The sequence below is a fragment of the Colletes latitarsis genome, chromosome 14, assembly GCF_051014445.1.
Source record: "Colletes latitarsis isolate SP2378_abdomen chromosome 14, iyColLati1, whole genome shotgun sequence".
Lineage (NCBI taxonomy): Eukaryota > Metazoa > Arthropoda > Insecta > Hymenoptera > Colletidae > Colletes > Colletes latitarsis.
The window spans coordinates 24,215,597-24,239,491 of NC_135147.1; the positions used below are offsets into that span (position 1 = coordinate 24,215,597).

At 46.8% G+C, this 23,895-nt stretch overlaps 1 protein-coding gene across 3 annotated transcripts in view; it reads right to left on the bottom strand.

The window, feature by feature from the left end:
- Positions 1-23,895, bottom strand: part of LOC143350286 (uncharacterized) — a 186,778-nt gene that overhangs the window by 109,846 nt on the left and 53,037 nt on the right. Inside the window, exons 4-5 of one of the 3 annotated variants that reach the window (XM_076782290.1) lie at positions 20,267-20,393; positions 307-442 (exon numbers count right to left, since the gene is read on the bottom strand). The exons of 1 other annotated variant lie outside the window; for it this stretch is intronic. In XM_076782290.1, the coding sequence (XP_076638405.1) occupies positions 325-442; positions 20,267-20,393 (245 nt within the window). In that variant the 3' untranslated portion in view covers positions 307-324. Of the gene's footprint in view, positions 1-306; positions 443-20,266; positions 20,394-23,895 lie in introns of those variants that run through there. One more of the 3 variants, XM_076782289.1, reaches the window with a different exon arrangement.

Sequence of the window (23,895 nt, forward strand, 5' to 3'; positions counted from 1 at the left end):
CTCGGCCAGATAGAAAGAGAAAGATGCGCGAGGTGAATGAATGAACGAGGGAGGAAGCGAGAGAAAACTGGGGTGGTAGGGGGTGGAGTGGGTTGGGCTCGAGGGGGGACCGCAGGCAGACGAGGGACGAGGGAGGAGGGGGGGAATTTAAACCGACGTTCGAAACTTCGCAAACCCCTTATAGCGACCTCGCCTACCTGTTATCTCGATCAAGCATCGATCGGTGGTTACTAACGAAAGAACGACTTGGCCTTCTTCCGTCCTGCTCTCTCTCTCTCTCTCTGTCTGCCACTCGGTGAGGCCTTTCGGCCTATTTCCGTCTTACTACCGGTTTGAACTTGACCCACTGAACGAAGGAGAGCCCGGAGGAGAGGACGACTGGAATATTTCAGTTCGCTCGCTTGCTCGAGTACCACCGATCCCACCCTTCGTTTCCTCTAACCTACAAAGACGAGACGTTGTCAGACGCGGTTCTGGGATCCCGAAAACGCGCACGCTAAAACGTTCGTTAGAATATTTCCAAGCAGTCGCGACACAAAGCCGTCAGTCGCCAAGGGTTGAGTTTCCGTTCCAGAAATCGACCTTTTTCTTATCGAAGGGTGAAACACAGAGAGGTGGTGCAACTATTTGTCCAACTTGAATTTACTAGAAATATTAATTTGTATTTGGGGACACTAGAAACAGTCTTAAGAATATAACGTTCGTCGGGGTTAAAGAACGATTACCCTACTTTTTACAGTTCACGTTTTCCGGGTCGTCTGGGGTTCAACGGCCTTGACCCACCGTGCACACGAAGAATATACCGAAGAAAGAATTCTTTGTTCGCTAGAATGCTCCTGGAATGCGCCAGAATACTTTGATTGAACGCCCCTGCTTTACAGGCACGAAATTCCAGCACACCCCTTTGTAACCTTCGAGATGTTGTTCCCAGATATATACTTTCGCTGACTAAGGCGAATAAGATGGCTAACGTAATGAATAATAAAAGGAGAAGTTAAATAGATGAAAACAAATTTTTCAATGGGCAAACGAACGTGTTAAAAGTTTGAGAAAATTGCTCCAAAGATTTTTGCACTTCTTACTACGTTTAATGAAACATTTATTAAAATTGAACGATACTGTTCAGTACTGAATATCAAAATCATCGTCATTTACTCGGAAAAGTAACCGACATAAGCGAAACGGACCAAATGTCCCAAAAGAGGATAGGGTCTGACACGTATCGACTTATTCTACTGAAATATTCAACGCTAATAATTTGGGTCGTACGAGTCCAATTTAACTATCCTGATAATACAGAATAAAACTTGCTGTCTTGTTTAAACCTACGTCTTCGAAATATAAGTAATCTTGCTAAACAACAGTAATGGGGGGGGAAAGATGAGGTTACGGTCAGAGATTACCGATCGAAAATAGAAATATTAAAGTTTTCGTTAATAAAGAAATCGTTGGAGGCGATTAAAATTCAGGCAATAGATTCTGTTGATGGTCGAAGGGGAACCAAGCGGCTGTAGTTCCCCCTCTGGTGTCGGCCACTGATCTCTCATAAAACAACCACGATTCGCCCAACCACGATTCTCCTCGCGGATGTCCTTCTTTCGCGTAAGCGTGGCTGGGGGATCCTTCCTCATCCGCTCGCATCTTCTCCCGTTTCTTCCGTCCTTCTCGCGCGAGCTACCTGCCAGCCGTGTTGTTTGCGGCAATAAACAAAGGGAATTGCTCGGGCGCGCCAGAGAGAGACGGAGAAAATTACAACGGGAGAGTCGCAGGGATGGCACGCGGAGGTCGGCGAACGAGGGGCGGCGGTGGAAAGGAGGAAAAGGGTATTTGTGTTGAAGGAGCAAGGGGATGACGGTAACAACTGGAGAAGCTCGTGGATATCCGTGGTTGTTTGTGGTCGTGATTGCGCTGGTCGTAGTGGCATTACCGCAAGAGGACGTTAGAAGAGAAAGATGGCGCGATCGGGACGGAGAGAGAGGGGAATAATCGGCCAGCATAACGGCAACGCGGCTACTAGACAGGGACGGAACGAGGAAGAGAGAAAATAAAGGCACGTCAATGGGCGAATACGAGAGGAGGGTCCACGTGAATGTGTGAATGAAGAGAGAGAGAAGGTGGATGTGGCGGGGATGAATGGGTGCATCTTAGAAGCGGCACAAGCAGCAGTCAGCTGATATGCCGCCCCGACGCTCTTTTAGGGAATCCCAGACGCGGCAGCCGAGGAGTCTTGAATTTCAAATTAGCCAGGAACTTCGACCCGTGTTTCCCCTACGCGTGTGTCACATGGCCACGCATCGCAGTCGTTTCGGGTACCTAGTAACAGGTGCAACGCGATTCGTTTCGCCGCTGCACTCGGGGACTCCCCTATTGACCTACCAGCATGTCGAGTTTGCCCTCATCGTATGACGTTCTAAGTAGTATAGTCCTTTGACGACCGTCAAAGTCAGATAGTTAGGTGTGTCGCATGGTACACCTGCAATGCAGTCGTTGGGGACTGTGCAAACAAGTTATAGTCTCACATCAATCAACAATTCGCTTGGAAACATCTCTAATAGCCCATCGATATGATAGCTTTTTAAGAATGTTTTAAAGGCAGGGCTGCAGAGGCCCTTGCATCCTCGTGACATTGATTAGCAAACATCTGGAAGGACGACGATTGTAAGAAACTACTCTACTGAATTTCTAGCGTCTTTTATCCTCGTCGTGTGACGTAAATAGTATCGTTTTTAATGTCCTGTCGGGATGAAAGTCAGTGGAACGCGATCGTAAAAATTTCACTATCCATCAAACAGCCGTACGAGCGGAGTCGTCGATGGTATCCTTCGCAAAACGATCACGCCTCGGTGACGTGGAGCGACCGCGGCAGCCTTCAAACAAGGCCATTGACCCGGCAGGACTACGCCAGAAAAGGTCGTAGTAGCGGCAAGCGATCCGTTTCATTCACGAACGCTGTAAGTGAGGCATTATCTCCCTACGACCCTGAAATTCCCGGTGCCCTCCTGTTCCGCCAGACCTCTCCTTCTCCTGCGTTTGTACACAGATGCGGCGCAGCATCCCCCTACCGTTTTACTCGCGCCAATGTGCCGGCGTTGCTCCGTTGGCACCTACCTTACTTTATTGCCTCTAGGCGCCTGGCGCTTCTTTGCGCCAGCGTGCAAAGCGTTAATAGCTACCGTGAATCTGATCCGACCGACGAACCCGTCACCACCACCGACGCCAACGCGCACCAACACCGACGCCCGGATCCCAGCGTCGCGTCATTAAGAGCGGCGTTAACAGACCGTGCATCGTTGCCGACGCCGGGACTTCATTAACGAATTGAAACTCGTGCAATTGGTGTTTGTGAACCCGGTTACCGTATCGACTACACGCTCGTCGAGTGCTTTTTTACTGCATCGTTCCTTTCTCCCGGGAAGGGAAATTGATTTTCTGTTGAAAACGAGTGTACCAACCCGATCCCATAACACGCAAACTTTTGAATGTTCGTACAAGCTAATATACTATGATCCTCGAGGTGATCTTGAGACTATATTGACTTAACTTTAAGACTGTGATTGTTTTAAGCGTTGAATGGAGGAGGAAAGACAAAGTTTCTACGGAAGAACAGGGCTCGGAAAATTCTCACTATATTTATATTAAAAATGAATCGATTGTTACTTTATATTCGACAAAGACTATAACAGTACACGATAACCGAGTAAATGGAATGAGCGTCCAACGTTTCAATAGAAATTCATAAAGCTTACTTTCGGGAGAGAACAAGAAACAAGAGACCGTGCCCCCAAATTTCCGCTCGATTTACCGCGACGAGGAGAGACCTATGATCTTCGCTGTGCCCGCGGACGGGGATAAAAAACTTAACTCTATCCAGGCGTCTTTGATCGAGGAACAAAACAAACCTCCGGTGAACGAACTCCGTTTGGCCGGAACGGCGGCTTTCTCTGCGCCGGGGCTCACCTAAATCCCTTCCTGAATGCGGCAACCCAGTTTATCGCCGGGTAGGCGCCTGGCGCTTCTTTATGTCCGCGTGCGAAGCGTGAATGGCTTCCGTGAACCTGAACCCGACCGACAAACCGCCGTCGCCGCCAATGTCAACGGGACACGCGGCCGTTAACCAATGTCAACACACGAGCGCCGTGTGTCACCGACATCGACGAATCGGCACGTCCCGTAGCCGTACACCGGCGACGTCCGTGGATTTGTTTAGCTTATACGGTCTGTCGAGCCCGCTCGAGCCGTCGTATAATACGTACTTACACACGGACGACGCTCGCGACAGAGAAGCAAAAGGCTTCTGTTTAATGCACGAGCGGTTGGGCGCGTGCCAGTTCTTTCCGCGTTAGTGCGACGAGGAGGGTTGCCACGGTGTCACGACGAGGAGAACCATGCCGCAACGCCGATAGAGAGGAGCAAGGGACACGCGGTATCTAACGACCAGACCTGTTTTCTTTGACGCGCAATCTGTCACGCTTGATTACGATCGTAAATCCCGCGCTCTCATTACGCCGCTGCCTCCGCTTCTCTCTCCAACGCGAATCGACAGAGACCACGAGTCCTGCATAGATGCCGCCAAGAGATTGCGGAGGATCGTCGAAGACCTGGGGGAAGGGGTTATTGCGTTCCTCGTTTGCCATAGGTCAGGGCGGCGAGAACACCGCGCTAACATGCGTTTCACTAACGATCGCGGCGACGATTCCCTCGCTCGCCACCAGAGGACTGCGCTCTTATCTCTCTCGCAAGTACTCGACCTCCTCGAATGTCCTGGGGACTAACACAAGGCTCACTAGGGTTGTTTTACCGATGAGTTTTTGAGGGTATTGGCTTTAGACAGGAACCTGTGGTTGTTGTTGCAAAATTCAGATTCCATCGGAATAATAAAAAGACTAACTTTGTTTGGTGATATCTAATGCGCCGTTCGTTCTGATCGGGAAACCCCGTGGCAGGTTGTCGGGGCTGCTGTGTGCGAGCGTGTGTATTTCAGTTTCGGTTAAGTAGGTGGTAGAAGAATCCGATGCGAATCGCAGCCGCCTGGGAATGTTTTGTCCTCAGCGCGCGCGCGATCGCCGGGTAAAGACCGCCTCTGGATTCGTGGTATGACCGAGGGACCAAGATTTCATTGAGGAACAATAGGCACATGACACCTGCTGAGGGCAAGTCGCGCCGCCTAGACCTAGATTACGACAATAATGCTGGGTTCCCGGTGTCGAGCAGACGAACACGAAGACAGAGGAGAGTGAGAGGGACAGAGAGAGAGAGAGAGAGGACACGGAGGAGCAAAGGGATCCGTTAACGGGACGAGAAGACTCAGCGCGGAAGAACAGACAAAGACGGAGCTGCCTGGCACGAGTCTAGCACTGGGGCAATGTCACACCTAAGCTATTATTCTCATTCTCCGCGGGCAGACTTACGGCAGACTAATAACCTGTCACCAACTGCCGCCACGGTTGCGACCAGCCTCTTTCCGTTCTCCGTCTCTATTCCCTACACAGTCCTCTTTCTACCCGATTCATTCTCTCTCGCGCTAATGGGATTCGTGGCGGTGTCTGTGTCCGTGTGTGCATGTGTGCACGTGTATACAGGCGTGTGCTCTCTTCCCTCGCCGACTCGCCTGCCGCCGAAGTTCTCTTTTACAACGGCGCGGGAGTCGGTCCGACTATTTATGTAAACGTCAACTAACCTGAGGCAACCCCGAAGCGGGAATGGGGCTATTAACTCCGGCGCGTGCCGTGCTAACACGTGGTTTCCGTGCTGATGAGCTCGGTGCACACGGTTTCTGTCGGAAAAATGAGATTCTATTTTCCTTCTCTCTCGATCTCGAACCCGTTCCTTCCAATTGCTTTGAATTTTAAGCGACGGTCACTTTTTCTGAATGCGACGGATTCGACTGCGCTTCAAACACCAATGACCAGACCACGGTTGTTTGTAACTGTTGTTTTAGGCAAAGGTATTTCACTCACACTGGACGTTCACTAGTTCTTAATAGTATCGATAGAAAGATCTCATCCTTTTGTGTGTTCAGTTGCAAATAGAGGTAAAGTGTACACACCTCAAATTCAACATTTTTCGAAGAATATGCATAGCAGGGCATCGTGCCTATAAAATATAATTTAAACAGGAATGATTCCGTGTCTTTTAGGAACATTAATCATCTGGCAAAATAATGGTCTTGGCATACTGCGCGAGTAGTTAAAGAATGATTACCGTACGACGTGCCAAAACAGCTTTATAAACTGAATCACCGAATATGAATTATACCGGACACCTGCGGGGTGAAACAAATAGATTATTACGAAACCGTAAGGTAAACAATAAAACGGAATTCGAACAAGCTGTGCTGCTGATTTAGAAAAATTACTTTGACACCGTCGGCTGTTTCAGCCAGCCCTTACCAATTCAACCGGTGAGAAGAGATAGCGATAAAGGGTTAACCAGCGATGATACATCTTAACTCGAATCGTCGCGACAAAAGCGGTGCCAAGCGACGGTGCCGGCGGGTGAGGCGTAATCTTTCTCGCCCCCATTCAGCCGGGCTATTCAGTCATCAATTTAGCCGGCAAGTTCACGCTCGAAATCCCTCCTAACATATTACGCCGGCCAAAAAGAACACAGGTGACGGTCGTTCGAGTTATAACGGCATCGGGTCGGTTAAAAGTGAACTGACCTCGCGCAACCCTGAAGCGAGAACAAGCTATTAACGTGGCGTATGCCATTCATTCTTGCCCGGTCCTCCTCCTCCCCCCATCTCGATCTTCCGTCTCCGTTCCGGTGTGTCGATGCTCTCCTTTTCTCCTTTGCCCTGTTACAGAAGCGCTCACGAACACAGAAAACGAGGTGTATCGCGCGGAACTGATGGCCCAATAGTACATAGTTCGAATCCATTCATAACCCTGCGAATCGGAGGAGCCCAGCCAGGGGGGGGGGGGCGAACCTTTTGTAGAACCGACACCGGTATCGTCGTTAATAACAACGAACGGCGCCGGAAAAGAGAAGGAAATGCTGAAACGCGCGAACACTTTGAGGGACGAAACACATAGACACGGGTTGATCGAAGAGAGAGAAAAGGAGAACGAAGGGTGAGAACTTGATCCAAGAGGGGGGAGAGAAAGGTTGAGCGTCCGTGTAGCGTGGGAGAATCGGTGTAATTCGCCACGTGGTCGACCACCCTAGGTTGAACCGATGTCACGGCTGGTTGATCGGCTATAATACCTCTACAATCGCTTTGCATGCTACGGTCGATATTTTTGCCGCCAGATTATGCTTACGTAGACGGAGGTCGAGTTACATACCTACGGTCGGGGAAGAATTTGTACTTTGAGAGTTAGTCGCGGAATGTAGGGGACTTTCTTTCGATACAAAAGTGGACAGTTATGAAATTATTAAAATATTTTTTGTTTTATAAAACACGCTAAAAGGTGTCTTTTAATTTGAACTTGCCCTCGCAGAACTATCGAGATAATCTGGATCGTCGTGTCCCAAGTAAAATGTTATACGAGAACACTGCTTCGCTACATCCGATCCACAGTGCAACAACATCGATGTAAACGCTAGTCTGCCTCCGATGTTAACATCGAGTCGTTCTCTGTTTTCCGTTTCTGTCTAGTAGCTCCTAGCATCGATCAAATTTGTTCGCGAACAGTGATGAAAAGAATTTGAACGGGATAATAGATTCAGTAATAGATTCAGAGGACTACGCTCTTGTCTCTATCGCAAGTGCTCAGATCATAACTCTGTAATTAATGCATTTACGAAAAAATAGTCCCCTGCATATATTAAGCAATTAATGTCGCGCCAGAAATCCCTGAAACTTGAACACCGATCTCTGTAATCCCCTGCAATCCGTGCAAGAACCGCGGGAACGCCAGACCTCGAGTGGCCTAAGGGCGCCAAGAGTCGACGCATACATCGTGTAGTCGCGAACAAAACAGCGTCGTAGTCAGCAAAAAGTCGCGCCCCGTTCGGTCCCATTGCGGCGCAACGTGTCCCGTCCGGTGCCCCCTCCTCGTCCCCCGCGCGGCCCTGATGCGATAACAAAAGGTTCGGGACAAGAAAAGAGAGACGACTTCGGATAAAAACAGGTGGCGCGTGCCTGCCGGACCTCTGAAGATCAATCTTCGGATTAAGTAAGGGGGGACGAAGAACGAAGACGTTCGAGAGCAAACTGGGGGGGAACAAAGAAGTGAGGTAAGTGGTAGAAAAACGGGAACACGAACAGTAACTGGAGGAGGAGGAAAAGGGGAGTGCTCGTCAAGTTGCTACGGCGTCTCACAGATTTTCTTTCTGCGTTCTTTCGACGCGTTAGCGCCAATCAAATTTAACGAGACACAAAACAGATTAAAAACTAACCGTCTTCGTTGTCGGTAACCTCGACCCAGACCGTTTCATTAAAAAATTGAATCGAAATATTAATTGGATGTAAAGTCAGCGACCCCGAAAACCTCGACGCGAGGCATTTCGAAAAACATTTTCAATGATTTCCCCGGCGGTTTTCCGATGCTTGGTCAGCTCTTCCGCGTTTTGGACCATCGTGCGTCGCGGCGCCAGAGGCGGTCGACTGAAGGGAAACGAGAGGGGGGAGGATGCGGAGGGGCGGAAAGGAAGGGATCGGGAAACTATTGACCACGTTGGGAAGCCGTTTAACCCCCCACGAGAGAGAGACGAGCGTGCACACACAATCATACACACGCACGCACCACGTGTACACGTGTGCAACGCGACCAGCGGCAGCCAGGCAGCCGGGAAGGGAAAGCATAAACGGTTCCACACAAGGAAGTTCATTCATGAGCGCGGAACTTTGGTAGATGTTGAGGCCTGCACGGATACGACCTCGCACCCAGTCACATCGTATTCGAGAGTACGCCCGTAGTAGGTACATGGCCCTCTCCTTCGATGGTGGTTAAGCGTCGTGGGGCGACGTCGGGGATAAAGAACAACCGTGGTGGAAGCGAGACAGACGAATCGAGAGGAACAGCTACACCGCCGACATTGTTGTACGACGATAAGATAGCGCGAACGAGACGAGGCGCGTACCGGCTGCGAGCAATTCGTTGATCGGCATCAGTGATCGAGCGAACCGTAATTATCGTATGTAACGTGCGTGCAAGCGTACACGACCCTCTAAACGGGGACATATTTTCTAGAACCGTGTACCCCGTCTTCCGCGTGAATTATTAGACGTGGAACCATTGGATTGTCGCGTGACTTCCGTGACGCTTATCGTGCTACTTTGCAGGACGATTGTTCGCGCAAAAACAAGTCGAAAATGTAGAACAACATTTTTTTGCACGATCCTCCGTTAGCTAAATAAACAACTCTGAAAATCTGTAGGACGCGGCGCACCCGAACGATCGCACGATTCTGTTTGGAGCAACGTTACGTTTGGTAAATTTTTTAATAGAATGGTTCAAGATACAATTTCTGAGAATAATTTTATCAAAGTAATTTAAAATATTGTTACGTTACAAGATACAGAGGCACGCGATTAATCGCATGCGCCGCATCCTACGAATTTTCAAAGTTGTTTTTCTCGGTAATGGTGGATGTTACGAAAAAATTTCGCCTACATTTTCGACTTGTTTTTGCACAAAGAATCACCTACTTTCCGGTTGTACCGCGATTGCTATTAATTGGAGAACAATAGTATTGATAAAGGAAAATTACGCGAGACATCTTACTAAACCGACTATAATTGATTTTGATCCTTGTTTAATAGAGTGCTTAGGGGCATCGATACGTATCAGAATTATTGGATATGTAATTGGATTAGCCCCACCATTAACGCTCAAACTACTGTTGACCTAACCCAGACCTAAATTGATTGTACCAGTCACCCCACAAACAAAAGATTTGTATGGGTCTTGATTCAATGATCTGATTAACCGATTAAACAAATTTCAAAGAAGCATCGATCTTCGAATAAAAGGGAGACAATCCCGTAACGACTTAGGCAGAGGTTTAATGAGAGAATTATCGAAAAGAACTGTTGTCTGTACTTACTCCACAGTTATTGTTTTATTCAAAGTGTTCTGGAACTGCTTGGTCAAACTTTACTTAAGTATTTAACTGTGCTGATGAAATATTTCATATAAGCATAGGTCTACGAATGCCTTCTCTTTGAGTATAGCCTTTTAATGTTGCATGTTAAGGAAAGTCTTTAAAGAGGGCTACTCTTTGTCCCCTAACAAGAAGGCAAGTTATAGTCCTTACCACTGTTCCCGTTCTTGTTCCATGCTTAACTCTAACCGACGATTATCCTGCCATAGTATCTCAACAATAAGAAATAATTATTTATATTCTCGACAGTTCTCTTGTAAAATAGAAAAACTGTGATTTTAAAAACCACCAGCGCCGTGTATTTTCCATCGATAAAATGATTAAGTTGTTAAAGCTTGAATAAACACAGTCTAGAAATACTCCGGTACTTAAAATCCATCCGACTCTTTCATTAACCTCGGCGAAGATCGTTCGCGAGTAGGGTACTAAAACTACCTCCTACGGTTATCCAAACGCTACAAAGACAAACACTCGTTAGAAACGTAAACGTCGAGAGCCAAGTCTGCGATTTGTATACGAAATTAACCATCGCCCCCGTAAGCTACAATAAAAGCAACATTAGAAGGTATCGTTGCATAAATTCCTTCAAAGGCAGCACCTTTTTAGCTACGCCGTAAACCTAATCGAAGACCGTTCCACCCTCGACGATGCCGCGTCATACCTCCGACGTCACCTACTTAACGTCCTGTTACCATTCGTCGATTAAGGATAATTATGCCGTTACGGTGTTTCGATAGCTCAAAGCGTATATGTGTCTTGTCTCTCCTCCCTTGTCCGTCTCCGTTTCACTCTTGCTCTATCGTTCACCGACAACACAAGCCGGGGCGTTGATTACTGGGCGGCACAGCGACGTCGGCTATTAGCCCCACTAACTACCCAGAGCCCTGATTGTTAGGTTACGATCACGGTCTTTGAAACTCGCCCCACGCATAATAACTACCCGGTAGCGACAGCCACGAACCGACGCTGTTTTTGTTATACACGAATCAAGTACGAATCAAATCGAGAAACTCGAAACGGAGATGAACTGCTCTGTTCCAGACAACGACGAATTAATAGGAGCAAGGGAAAGTGTCAAGGGTGACTATACTTCGTAAATAAATCTTACGTCGAGAGACACAGTGTTACAAATATGAGACAAATATTTCGAAATGGAACTTGAGATGAAAAATATTAAAATACTCTGACGATTATGTAATGTATTTTATGTTTGACAATTAGGAACTTTTCGAAAGAGAAGTTTATTACAACCCTTATGTTAGCTTCTATTTACATTTTGGGATCCATTTTTTTCGAAAGCTAAATACATACGTTTAAATTTTAATTTACCCGTTTCTGACTAAGAATATATTTTCTATTCTGCGACGAACGTGTTAACGTGTTCGCTGTCCCCTGACTCGCATGTGGGTCAGGGTATTTCTCATTCAGGAGTCCCTGACCTATATGTGGGTCACGACAGCTCAGGAGGCTTGTCGCTCCCCGAGACGTGTGAGTGACACTCATTCCTGTTTATGGAAACAATAAACGTGTTAATTCTTTAACCCAGATCCATTCGAATGATCCATCTCAGAAGTGGACAAAATTCGTACAAGAATAAAAATTTCTAACAATAAATAAAACACGAATAATCGTGAGAAATAAAATTTCAATTGTGGCATCGAACATTTCGCAACGAACAGTTAAAAATTTTTACTTAAAACTCATAGTTATGTTAATGAAAATAAACAAACAAATATTTCCCATTTACAGATCTTTCTTCCAAACAGAGAAGATAGATTCGAGTCTATAACATTAACTTCAACTACCAACGCGTCAATGTCCAATTCAAGACACTTTCTACATCCCCTACAATTCGAGAGGTCTGATCACTTTGCTTTAAAGCTACTATTTTTCTTCCAAACAGAGAAGGGGTTAATTCAATTTCTAGAAAGTATACTACAGCAATAGATCCGATGTTTGCGCTAAGAACGAGTGCAATTTGTTTATGACTCGACCTAATAGGTTGGGTGGGTCAAGGAAGGGTTAGTGGTAGGAGGAACCTGAGGTGCAGCGGTGGTTTGTCTTGTTCCCGTGCTCGCAAGCCGTTCGAGAGCCCTCACTGACCGTCGAGAGTTTGTACCAAAGCGAACAACCGTTTAAACTCCGCTCGGATATCACTGACCTGCCCCCATATCGTTCGCCGACGTCACCACGACAAACTGTTGGCCCACATGTACCACCGGCCGTTACGAGTCTCGTTCTCGCCCTCTCATCTCCGCGGGTTATCGACGTTTTACGCGACCGTTTCCTCGTTCATTTCGTCGCGCCCTCGCGCACACTGCAACGTTTCACGGTTGTTTCGCAGCCGAACGAATTGGTTGTTCCTCGCGGACGAACGACCACCACGTGTCCTTTACGGCTCGACGACCTTTTTCACGACACCCTCTTCGTAAACGTCGACGATACTCGCTCCCGAAAGGCGCCAACAGATTTCGAAACGAACCTCGCCTCGGTGAACTTGTTAAAAAAATGTGTCCTCGTTCGAGACGTTCCGAAGTGTCTCCTATAGTTGGTCGGACCTAGGATATTCTTTTTAATAAAAAATTCGTTTTCCAAGGAACCTCGTTCCGGAGGAAATCGACTTTGAAAAACACGGAACACGATTTTGGCACCGAGACAAGTAGAACCAGCGAATAATGGACAGACGCTCCGGGCGTATTACACGAAAATATTTTAGAGTCCTTTTTACAGTTTTACAATCGATCACGAATGGCTACAAAATTACCAAATATCTTTCGTCGATATAAGCTCGAATAGATTATTAACTCTCGCGCGAAATCTCCATGTTTGTTCTTTGTAAATCGAAGAGAAACTAATATGGGAAACGTTCGAGATTTTGAGAGTGACTTTATTACTCACAGGACATTAATTATGAGCAGCACAGTTTGTAAACAGAATTTTAACTATTAATAGGTTTCGATGTTATACACGGTTCGAAACAATTAGGATATCACGTGTACTGGATGCAGCGAAGGAGCAAACTAAATATTCACCTTTTCGACGACAGGCAACTTTGCTAAGCGTTTTCTGAAACTGGCAGGTCATTTTCAGTGAAAGCTCAAAAGTTCCGTTGAAAATAAAATCAAATTAAATTTTTCTTGACATTGTCTTATTTCGTTCGTGCAGCAAATTGAAATTCTCTAACAAAGTAAAGATACAGCAATGACAGAAAATAAAGGTTAAAGAAGCACAACCAGTTTGTAAAACTGGATTTCTTGTTCAAATACTACAAATATCCAGATATGAATATCGATCCTTGATCGATACACTAAGTACTTGAACAGAATTGTATTCGACTCCGAAGATTCGTCGCGGTCAGCGAAAGTAGAAATAGTAAGTAATGGTCAGACACGCTCGTCGAGCGTTCGAATTGAACTATTTCGAAAAGGAAGCCCCGTATGAAAAAATTTATTCTACGGTTCTCGATTTAGTTTTCGTGGAATCACTCGTTCGAAGTACGGAAGAATAGAAAGAACGTAAAATGGCGCCGAGACGGATGCAAATGCTCCGGAGACATTGTGCGTCGCTGAATCCGACGGGAGTTCCCGCGAATCCTTTATTTCTCGGAAGTTTATGATTCAAGTTACAGCGATCCGACGCGGGAAGAAGAATGACCGGCGAAGTTATATGGCGGTCAAAACCGCGGTGAAGAAAAGGGGGCAAGTTCAAGTGGCAAGGTCAAGCTCCATCCGCGGGAAGATTTATAGTTTCCATGCGGCGTCACACAATGACCCAGTTAAAAAGAAGAAAAAATGTCCCCACCTCCGGCGTCTCGAACGCCGTAACTCGCGATCCCCGACGATTTATTTCCCTCCGCGTACGTTCCAGACTCTCTCGAACCCGATAGATCGCCATCGGGACTTTTCAACGGGTTCGACGCATTTGCGAATCTCGAGAATCGAGATTTTATTACTCAAACTTCAACGTACCGACATTTTTGCAACGATATTTTATTATTCATCCTCATTTTGTTTCTTAGTTTTTCATGTGGAAAAAGTGAAAAATGTGGAAGACGCACGAAATTTTGTCAACTTTGAAAGTCTATATATCAGGGACCGATTTTTATATTTAAAAATTTCAAGCATAATTCGACGCTCTGATATGTATACAATAAATAGATCGTACAGACAAGGAGCTGATTTATACTTAAAAAATTGCACTTTGGCTAGCTTTCGGGTGAAATGGACTACTCTGTGCAACATGGCTCCGCGATCCCTCGCGATCCCCGAGCGTCGTTGACCTAATTCCGTAGAGTCTATCCCGTCCTTGAGACAGGAAGCAACGCCCAAGGGACATTCTATATCCCTTACCGGGGCATAGAAAGTGGCCGGAAGTGGTGAGCGGGCCAACGTGTGATTGCATCCTCGAGGACCTGTTGCTCCGTCTCGTCGCCGGACTGGAGGGTGTTGGTGTTCGCTTCGCAGTTAGAAACAAATGGCCCGGTACATAGAGGAGACGGAGGGCCGTAAAGCGGTGTGTGTAGTCGGAAGAGGAGAGAACCGGAGGCGCCCGGGGGTGGTTGGGGTTTTGCGGGAGATCAGGAAGGTCGAAGAGACGGAGGACTGGAAATTGCGCGAGAGGCTCGCACAGGTCAGGGGTCGTAGGTAAGTATATCTACCCCTTTGTTAATTTGGGCTTAATGCACCCCGGACGTGGGAGGAGACTCGGGAGGGGGAGTACCGTGTTGCTCGCGGAGGCAGACAATGGGGTCACTGGGATGTTTCGTGCCAAGTTTTCGTCGCCGGACAAGTTTAGACCGCGGCGTGGCTGCCGCGGCCTTGCTCGCGCCTTATTCGAGCGGACGAGAGCGCGAGCGAGACCGATGATAGCCTCCGTGAGATCGAACCGATAGGACTGCTGCCTCCGAACGTATCCGCAAAGCAAAGGCGGCCTGGCGTGTTTCACCGCCGCGGCTCGTACATTATGGATGCAGGGAGCGAGCGTGTTTTACGTAATCGGCGCGTGCCGGCTGTGCACGTAACTCGGCTTAGAATGCGGACGTGATCGCGACCGGCCGCAGGATCGTCGAAAAGAAACAATGCTCCGGAAGGTCGTTGCCGCCGATCAGGCCTTTAACCGACCTGCCCCCACCCCCCACACCACGAAGGTTGATCGAACCGTCCCCCCATTGTGTATTCACGACCCAGGTCTACGTCCGTTACGCGCGCTCCTAACATCTTACGACTACAAGCCGCTGGGAACAAGTGGAGCGTCTATTATAGTCAGTGGCGGAGAATCAAAATTTGAAAAAACTGATAATCTGTAATCGCGACACTAAATCGGTGACATCTAACCTCTGATCTATAAAGTGTGTACATATATGTGTGACATGCAGAATATTAGAAAAGGAAAGGAGAGGAGAGCGTGATCCTGCCTTAGACGTTGGGATAGTAGATAGTCGGTCGAAACGGAAGGGTCAGTCGAGCGTTTGCGAGAGAAATAAGAGCGTGGCCCTCTGGCGGCGAATACAGGAGCACGGTAACATCCTCATTTGCAGAGTGCTAACAATTCAGGACTAGCCTGGAGGTAACTCTTTCGGATGCTGGAACTATGAGTATTTAATGCTCGGTCTATATCCGCGGGACTGTTGGAGAACGCTCGGGCTAAATTTAACGTGTTCGTAGCTTGTGTATAAAAATTCTCCGCGCGAACGTGTGAAAAAAATCGTGCTTACTCGGCAAACTGTGTAAGTTACAAATATTACATTCGAGAGGTTTTAATTCTAGGTTTACTGATAATTCGGTAAACGTAACCGAATGTACAACTTTTCGAATATTCTTAGAATTTCTGCATAAACTACGCGTAGTTTACATTTTGAGACATTAAAATCCTCCGATCCGTTCAGAAGTTATGATGTTTTTAACATACGCATGAAATTGCAGTAGAATTATTCATGATCAGACATTAGATTTTCGGTAAGGAATTGCGTAACTAGACTGATCGAACAAAACTGAGCTGCATTCGGTTCCTATCGATCATCTTCCGGATTTACGACTGGGGTCGACAGCATCGAACAACCGAAGATTCGATTTCAGCCACTTTGAAAAGTGAACGCGACGGGCGTGATGGTCGCGCACGACTAGGAAATTCGGGTGTAGGAAGAGGAACAGCCCGGTAGGGCGGGGGTGGGTGCGACGGGGTTGAGCCCAGTAAGCCGTGGCTCGACCTCGCTCCGCATCTATCTCGCATACATCGAACCGAATGGTGCATGGCTGTGCATACCCGGGATGCAATACATCGAGCAGGAGCTGGTCGAGAGAGAAAGAGAGAGAACGACAGTGGAGGAGGCGGAGGTGGAGGTGGGTGTGGAAGAGTAGGAAGAGGCCCTCCAACCCCGTTTTCACTTTCGTTCGCCCGCTCGCTCGCATGGCACATATTCACATATTCATCTCCACACCCCTGCCTTCATCCCCTTGGCGAATACACACATACAGGTACCCGTTCGTCGATGTGTCCGTGAATCGGTGCGAGACGCACACTCGAAACCGCCGTGACGGTATTTCACGTGGATGCAAGAGGCTCAGCTGTGCTGTGACGTATGCTCGTCGTCGTGGTCCCGGTGAAACTTATTCGGCCACGTGGTTTCGAAGCCTCCAGTCGACGCCATGTGCGAACAATCGACGTCGGTTCCCACGCGTCCCTACCGTTTGGGGGACGATATCGCCCAGTCGTTGACCCGTTACGTAATCCTGCCCGCGCAATTTGCTGTCTTCGAATCGTCGACGGTCTTTCTCGAGCCGATTAGACGCTAGTTCCAGAGGGTCTGGGACCTTTGACCGAACACCCAGACCTTCAACACGCAACAGTCGGAAATTTGGGTTCAACTTAACGCGTATTCGAACCATATATGATCGTCAAGAGCAGTAGATATTCTGTTTATTTATTCAGATAGAAATCATCAAGATTCGCGACCTCCTCGAATGTATCGAAGAACCCAAAATACCCAAATACTAATTTACAGACACTGTCGTAACCTAGCCTTCGACACGACGTTATTGGAAAAAAATATAACAAAGATTTTAGAAAAATACTTAAATCGCGTCCAGTCTTATTTGCATCATAATTTCCGTATTTGCTCAATTGTTTATCTTGCCCAAGCGGTAATTTTCTAAAACCATTGCGCATTACTATACTTTCTATTCCGATGAATTTGCACAAGTTCTGGCTTACTCGTCTAACAACTAAGGACTGAGATCGTCCTCGCTCCATTAAACATTCTAATATACTGGGTGTCTTATAGCGCTTGTCATATTCTTCAGCGATAGATTCTGCGTACGAAAACAATAAGAAAAAACAATAAGAAATGAACAAGAAGTTTTAACGTAGAATTTTGCACACATACTTTCCTCTCCCCTGTTTATAAAATCGTAGTAGAATATTGTCAAGTTCTCGATCGGTCGCATTACGCGATAAAAGATTAAATTATTCGCTATTACGTTTGTACGTCGTTTCAAATACAATAATGGAACCCCGACAAAGGAGTTGTATTCCCATCCACCACGATCCTCTTAGTCGCCACGAATTTCTCCGCGGGGACGTAACAAGTATGTAACAGTGAGCCAGTTACGCAAGTATGTCGTTTCATTAATCAAGACTTCGCGCTACTCAAAACATCGACGCGACGAGCAAGTTCATCGAAACTGTAAGACAAATGGTAAGAAGGAAACGCGACTCCAAACGACAGAGAGGGTTGAAACGGTTCCCTTACGCGCAGCCACTATCGTTGGACGATCGTGCGGGACGCAAAACAGTCGTTTCGCGAAAATCCCCGAAGCGTGTCATTCGAGCTTTAGGGAACCTGTTGCTCGGCTCTATCTGGATCCTCTCTCACCTACCACCCTACTTTCCTCCTGCGCCACCCACTCTTGCCTTCGATTCTACACGTTGGCGTGCCTCTGTGTACACGTACAAGTACTTTCGGAATACTCGATCCGGCCTTAAAGCGAAAAAGAGAGCCCGCTTCAGAGAGAGAGAGAAATGAAACGCGTGCTGTCTTATGCAAAACTTTGTAGCTTGCGCTAGAGGGGGATTAAGCGACGGGGCGCCACTTGTCAGGTTAGCCGTTCATCCGCCTGTTCCTGCGTTTATTCCTTCGCTTCACAGTTCCGAGCCTTTCCTTCTATTTCCAAAGCTCGAAAGGAAAAAAACACCGATCGTTTATTGGATACGATCGGTACACTCGCGTGGCGATAGTTTCCGCTCTCGCCGGCAGAGAGCTACGCTCTCTCGCAAGTACTCGATCGATTGATCGAACGTCAAGGGGGTGAAACGAAAGGGATGAATTATGTAACGATGACGAATGAGGGATACCCCGATATCATAAATGGTGGATCACGGTTGGGTCCTTTTGCGGGCACAAAGTAAATAGACTGGTTTCTCGACGCTTCGAAACGCGCTCGGATATGCAATTACACCGAGCACACTCGGCGGAACAAAGGAGGGCAAATAAATCAGACTATCATAGAAGTGTTAACTAGGCCAAGTACATATGGTGTTGTTCATCCCAATCGCTAATGGCTGCTCTCGTGTTGTGGACACGCGCGACAACATCGGCGCACAAAGGTTGCCGTTCTAACCCGAAACCCCTTTCGTCCTCGTCGAGGGCTGAATTATCCACAGAACCCTCTCGTTGACGCGTACTTGAATCCAAAGACGGGTTTAGTTAGGTTACGGTGTCTCTGTTACCCAACACTTCTGCTCGTTTTCAGAAAAGAGACTCAAGAATAAGTACACGCGAAACGGGTCAAGCGACGAGAACTGGGACGAGGGACCAAAACGACCCGAAAAACGACGAAAAACGTGGACGGTACGAAGGGCAACCATAGGAACGCGGCGGTTTCCTATGACTTTGACGCGCGTTTAACCCACACGGAGAACGAAGAGAAACAACAAGCGGCAGGGGAACAGTCGTCACCGGCGTAACCTACATTTACCATCGGAGAGAAGAGCGATCCGCGTCTACGTATACGTGCACACGAGCAACAGCCCGAAGGCGGTCGAGGGACCATTGCTCCGGCATCCACTTCCACGGTTATGAATGGAGAAACTTCTGCTCTCGTGAGCTCACGTAAACGTTAACACGCCGACCGTACACATAAGGGCCGACCCGCTGCGAAGAAAGGGATTCGGTGTACTCTCTCTTCGAGGCCAAAAGGAAAAGGAGCACGAAGACGAAGCCCAGGGGGGAGGGAAACGGGGGCCGTGAATGCGAGAGCGGCTTAACCCGCAAGATCAGCAGGCATTAGGCGTGTACTTGTGGCTCACACGAACGCGGCTCCCGCCCTTTCGCGTCCGTTTATCCGGCGCATACATAAATATCTGGCCGCCTACGTGCGCATCCTGGGCTCTCGGCGTCTTCCTCGTCGCTGGCCTACGTGTATACGTAAGCGTGCGCGGGAAAGGAGGCGAGCGTTGCTTCTCTGCAAATATACTTTGTTTACGGTTGTGTTGGCGGATCAGGGACGCGTTCGCGAGAGCGGTGGCCGGCAGCTATGTACCGCGACCCGTCGGGTAGGAGAAAAGAGGAGAGAGACGAGAACGTACACGTACACGGAACGACCATCGCGGGGAACAATGCAATAAGCAACAGGTACGTGTACGTGCATATAGTTATGTGCGTCGTCACGCACGTGTGTGCACGGTATGTAACTCGTATGTGCCAGGTTCGCCCTATGTAGGTATCAAACCTCGATGCATCCTCCTCTTTTTCTCCTTCTCCCCCGACGGACTCCTCGACCCGTTCTTTCTTTGTCTCTCGCTCTTTTTTACCCCCCGCCCCGTGTGCCGTCCCTTTTGTCGCTCCTGGCGTCCCTCTCGACCGTCCTTCCGTCGCTCCGCGTGGATGAATCGCGAATGCCGCCGCTGGACGTGCGTTAAATTGAGCGGAAGGAGCCGGAGCCCAATGCCAAGGTTCTTCCGCGTTTCTCCCGGCTCGCGACGAACCAAGGAAAACGAACAGAGCCGGTCGTACGGGATGAAACGAGAGGGACGGAAGAAGAGAGAGTCGCGGACGCTCGATCCGTCGACAGCTGACTTTGAACGACGGACGGGTAGGAAGGCGAAGGGAACGCCGGATCGAGGAGCTCTGGGTGGGCAGAGGCACGTCGTGGAATGCTATAAAGATGATAGAGCCAAGCGCCGGTCCTGTCCCAGTAGCTCGATGTCTATCTAAACTTACCTCCCTGCCTTGACCTCTTCGACGCACCTGCTGACGAGCTTTTCCTGAACTGCCAAGCTGATAAGCGACTCGTTGCTTCGTCCTGCTTTCTCTTTTGTCGTACAGGATGTCCCATTCCGTGGAGATTCTATGCAACAAAATGTTTTCTACGGTTATCCTTTGTCGAAACGTGTATCTAAGTAGGGTCAGTTGCCCTAATATGGAATACGTTCCTAATTTGTAATGCAATCGATTACGATTGTCATTTGTTGCAACTAGCGTGCATATGCAGCGTGATTGTTTTTAAGTATCGTGCCCTACGAACCCTGCGTCCTCCATGACACTTCGTAACCCTTACCTCATCCTGTCGCTTCTTTTCTATTTCCCACACCTTTAACCTCTCACACTATAATTTAAAGGAAGATTCTCGTCTAGTAGCGTCTTAAGGATCTTCAGAAACTGCTGTATCATCGCCAGGACAATTATCTTTCCACTTCTAAATATACACCACGGTCATTATCGCGAAGATGTACCCAGCTCAAACGATTAGCAAACGGAAGATTCACATTCGAATTCCAGTTCAACGACTCGATCGGGTAGTACTTTATCTTTATTTATTTTATCGTACTTATGCGTAACAATTATAATAATTACTTTTGTTGCAACGTGCTACGAGAAACAAGAAAGTTGTTACTGGCTATGCTCGTTTCATTGCGCACGATGCTATACTTTCTTTCTTATTTTTCTTTCCGTTCTTTCGGTATTATATACAGAATAAGCAACAATATCATTGTGTAAGGATTAGCTGTATTCTACCATTCGAATAATTAATTCCATTAACTTGCGGTAAGCTCAAATAAAATATGTATTGACACCCCCCCTCGGTAACGGAATTGTAACGCGATCGCCGGCCACTATTCTGTACGTATCGAATTAATGAAGTTGGTAATCAACGTTGCCAGATTCTGACTTTCGTTCGCAGCCCGACAAAAGGTAATTACTGCGGCCAGATACATGGGCGTGGGCGTGATTAATTATCGCCAGAGACCGACGAACTTGCCTTTACTGGCATATGCAGAGAAATTTATGGAACCATGTACTTTGTGCTGTTTGGGAAATAATACCTGGTTTAATTACGAAACCGGCATACACGCGCATCTGCAATTATGAGGAAATAAAATGACGATAACGAACGAGAAGACCATTATACAATAGATACTAACCGATAACCACGGATGGAGTTCCAAATATTTTTCCAAACTCGTCGTGTCCTTTCGCGTATACCAATTATTACGCAACGATTAATTAATAAAAGGTATTAAGAGATCGTAATGGACGATTAACGTTACTTTGGTACACGATAAAGCAGTTATACGGCCAAACCCGCGATAATACGGATAATTGTCGCAATTGCGGATGACGTGTCCCGTGGATACCGAATACGCGTCGATTCTCAAGCATCGTGTTTTGGTACCAAACAAACATCGAAGTAAGAGCTCGTTGGTTTAGTAAAACCGATCTATTGATATTTATTATCGATACAGTACGATCGACTAGTTCCATTGACGAATCAGTTACTGAATTTTGGTGAATAATTGCAAGTAAAAATATTATGTTTGGAAGATCGACCTCTTGTTTGTTATTTGCTATTAAAACATCTAAATTAGCACCGTTCATTGTGTCTCCTTCTCTACATAACAACTCGTTTTATCAATAAACAAATCACAAATGGTGGCCATTCGTGTTACGGATCGCCAAGATGACGGTATCGATCAGGCGTGCGATTAAACATGATTTGGCTGGCGCGTCTGTCCATTACCCGCTGTTTCTACTTCTACCGATAGCTGAATCGAACTCTATCGCGCGCATTTCGAATTCAATTTTCTCGCGAACGAAGCTTCGTATAAAAAAATCTCATTCTATGTCCCCTGCTGGTTTCTTTATTAGGAATCGTTGTACCATAAATAACAAAACTTAATAGAAATCGTGCATAGACGACAAGTGTAAAAACTTTTCTTCGTCGTCTATTAACTGTTTGAATAACGTTCAACATACTTTGCAAACTTTGTTCTTCCTTAACATGTTATGAACAGCAAAACGACAGAACTCTTTATCTAATAATAATACTGTAGATCTTGTAAGGATATGTGTAAAACCATTTTGACAATTTTATTTAAATCTTGTAGTTTCTATTTCGTTCCAAGCGTCTCAAATCCAACTACATGAATATGAACAGCAAAATGACTGTAAGGATAAGTGTAAAACCATTTTGACAATTTTATTTAAATCTTGTAGCGTTTCTATTTCGTTCCAAGCGTTTCGAATCCAACGATCCAATAATTAATAAAACGCTCTGTTCGATCCCACATGCGAAACCCCTAACCTCGGTTACGATTCCCTAATTGGCGCTACATCATTGTCACGGGTAAAGCGGAGGCTTTGCGTGTCATGGAAATTGACGCTAAATCATACGAGTGCGCCGATCCTTATCCGAGACATTCTGGTCGTCGTTCGTCGTACGTACGTAGGTGTAACCAGCGACGTTCCGAAACGACCGCATGTTTGTGCACTTACTGGCAGACCGTACGTTGTACTGTTATGCGTTGGCATGCGTGACGCAACAGGAAAGTGCGATGCGAACCGACTTCCCTATGCCGCGTACAAATTATTTGGAACGCCGTATAGCAGCGTTTCCCAACCATTTTCGACTCAACAAAGTTAATTTTCACTCGCTGAGAAAACGCGTTCACGTTCGACGAAACTCAGAGCGACCCTCGTGCATTTCGTTAAAAAAATAAAAAAGAAATTCTGGCACTGGTACGCTCCGCTGGATACCAAAACTTCAGCGATAAACTCCTTGAAAATAATAATCAAGTTCTTTGCTTTTTAATCGTGTATATGTTGTATCGATCGAAGGAGGCTAATTATTTGTGAAAAAACAAAACAAAAAATGTTACTGGTATTATAAAAAGAATTGCGTAAAGCCAAGCGAAAGATTGTCGATCGGTTATGAATGTTTTATAACGCGATTGTACAAAGAGTATCCGTAACTTTCAAAGAATGATGGATTCAATTGCGCGACGGTATCCTCACTTCGTTAGTATGCCGGCAATAAATTCGATAACATCGCGTAACGCCTCGTAAATAAAAAAGCATTCATAAATTAAAATATTTTTTTATACGGGGTCTCTGTTTTTCCGAAACTCTAGCAGAGATATTATCGTTCATCTGTATTGGTAAATAGATCATTTTCCGTCAATAATTTTAAATGTTAAAATTGCAAAATTGTCAAATGGGTCGAAAAGAATCGTACGAATTCTGAATTCCTGAAAGGTTGACCGTGGACAACTATCGAGGTTCCGCAGTCAGCAATTCGAATACGTAAAATAAGGAAAGAAACTCCCTCGAGACGAATAATGGCGATTCAACGGACGTCCACCTGCGAAACCTCGATACTTGTACGCTCCGATTAGAGATAACAGATAACGTTTATGGTTTTGCAGAAATACGAATCGTGCTGCGAGGAAAGTGAACCTTTCGAGGCTCGCGATGTGCAAGGCAGGTGCGCTCACACACGTTTCGTGTATCTGTAATGGTGAAACGATATTTCTGTGTTGTGTATACATTCTTATCCCTAACACTTCCCGGAA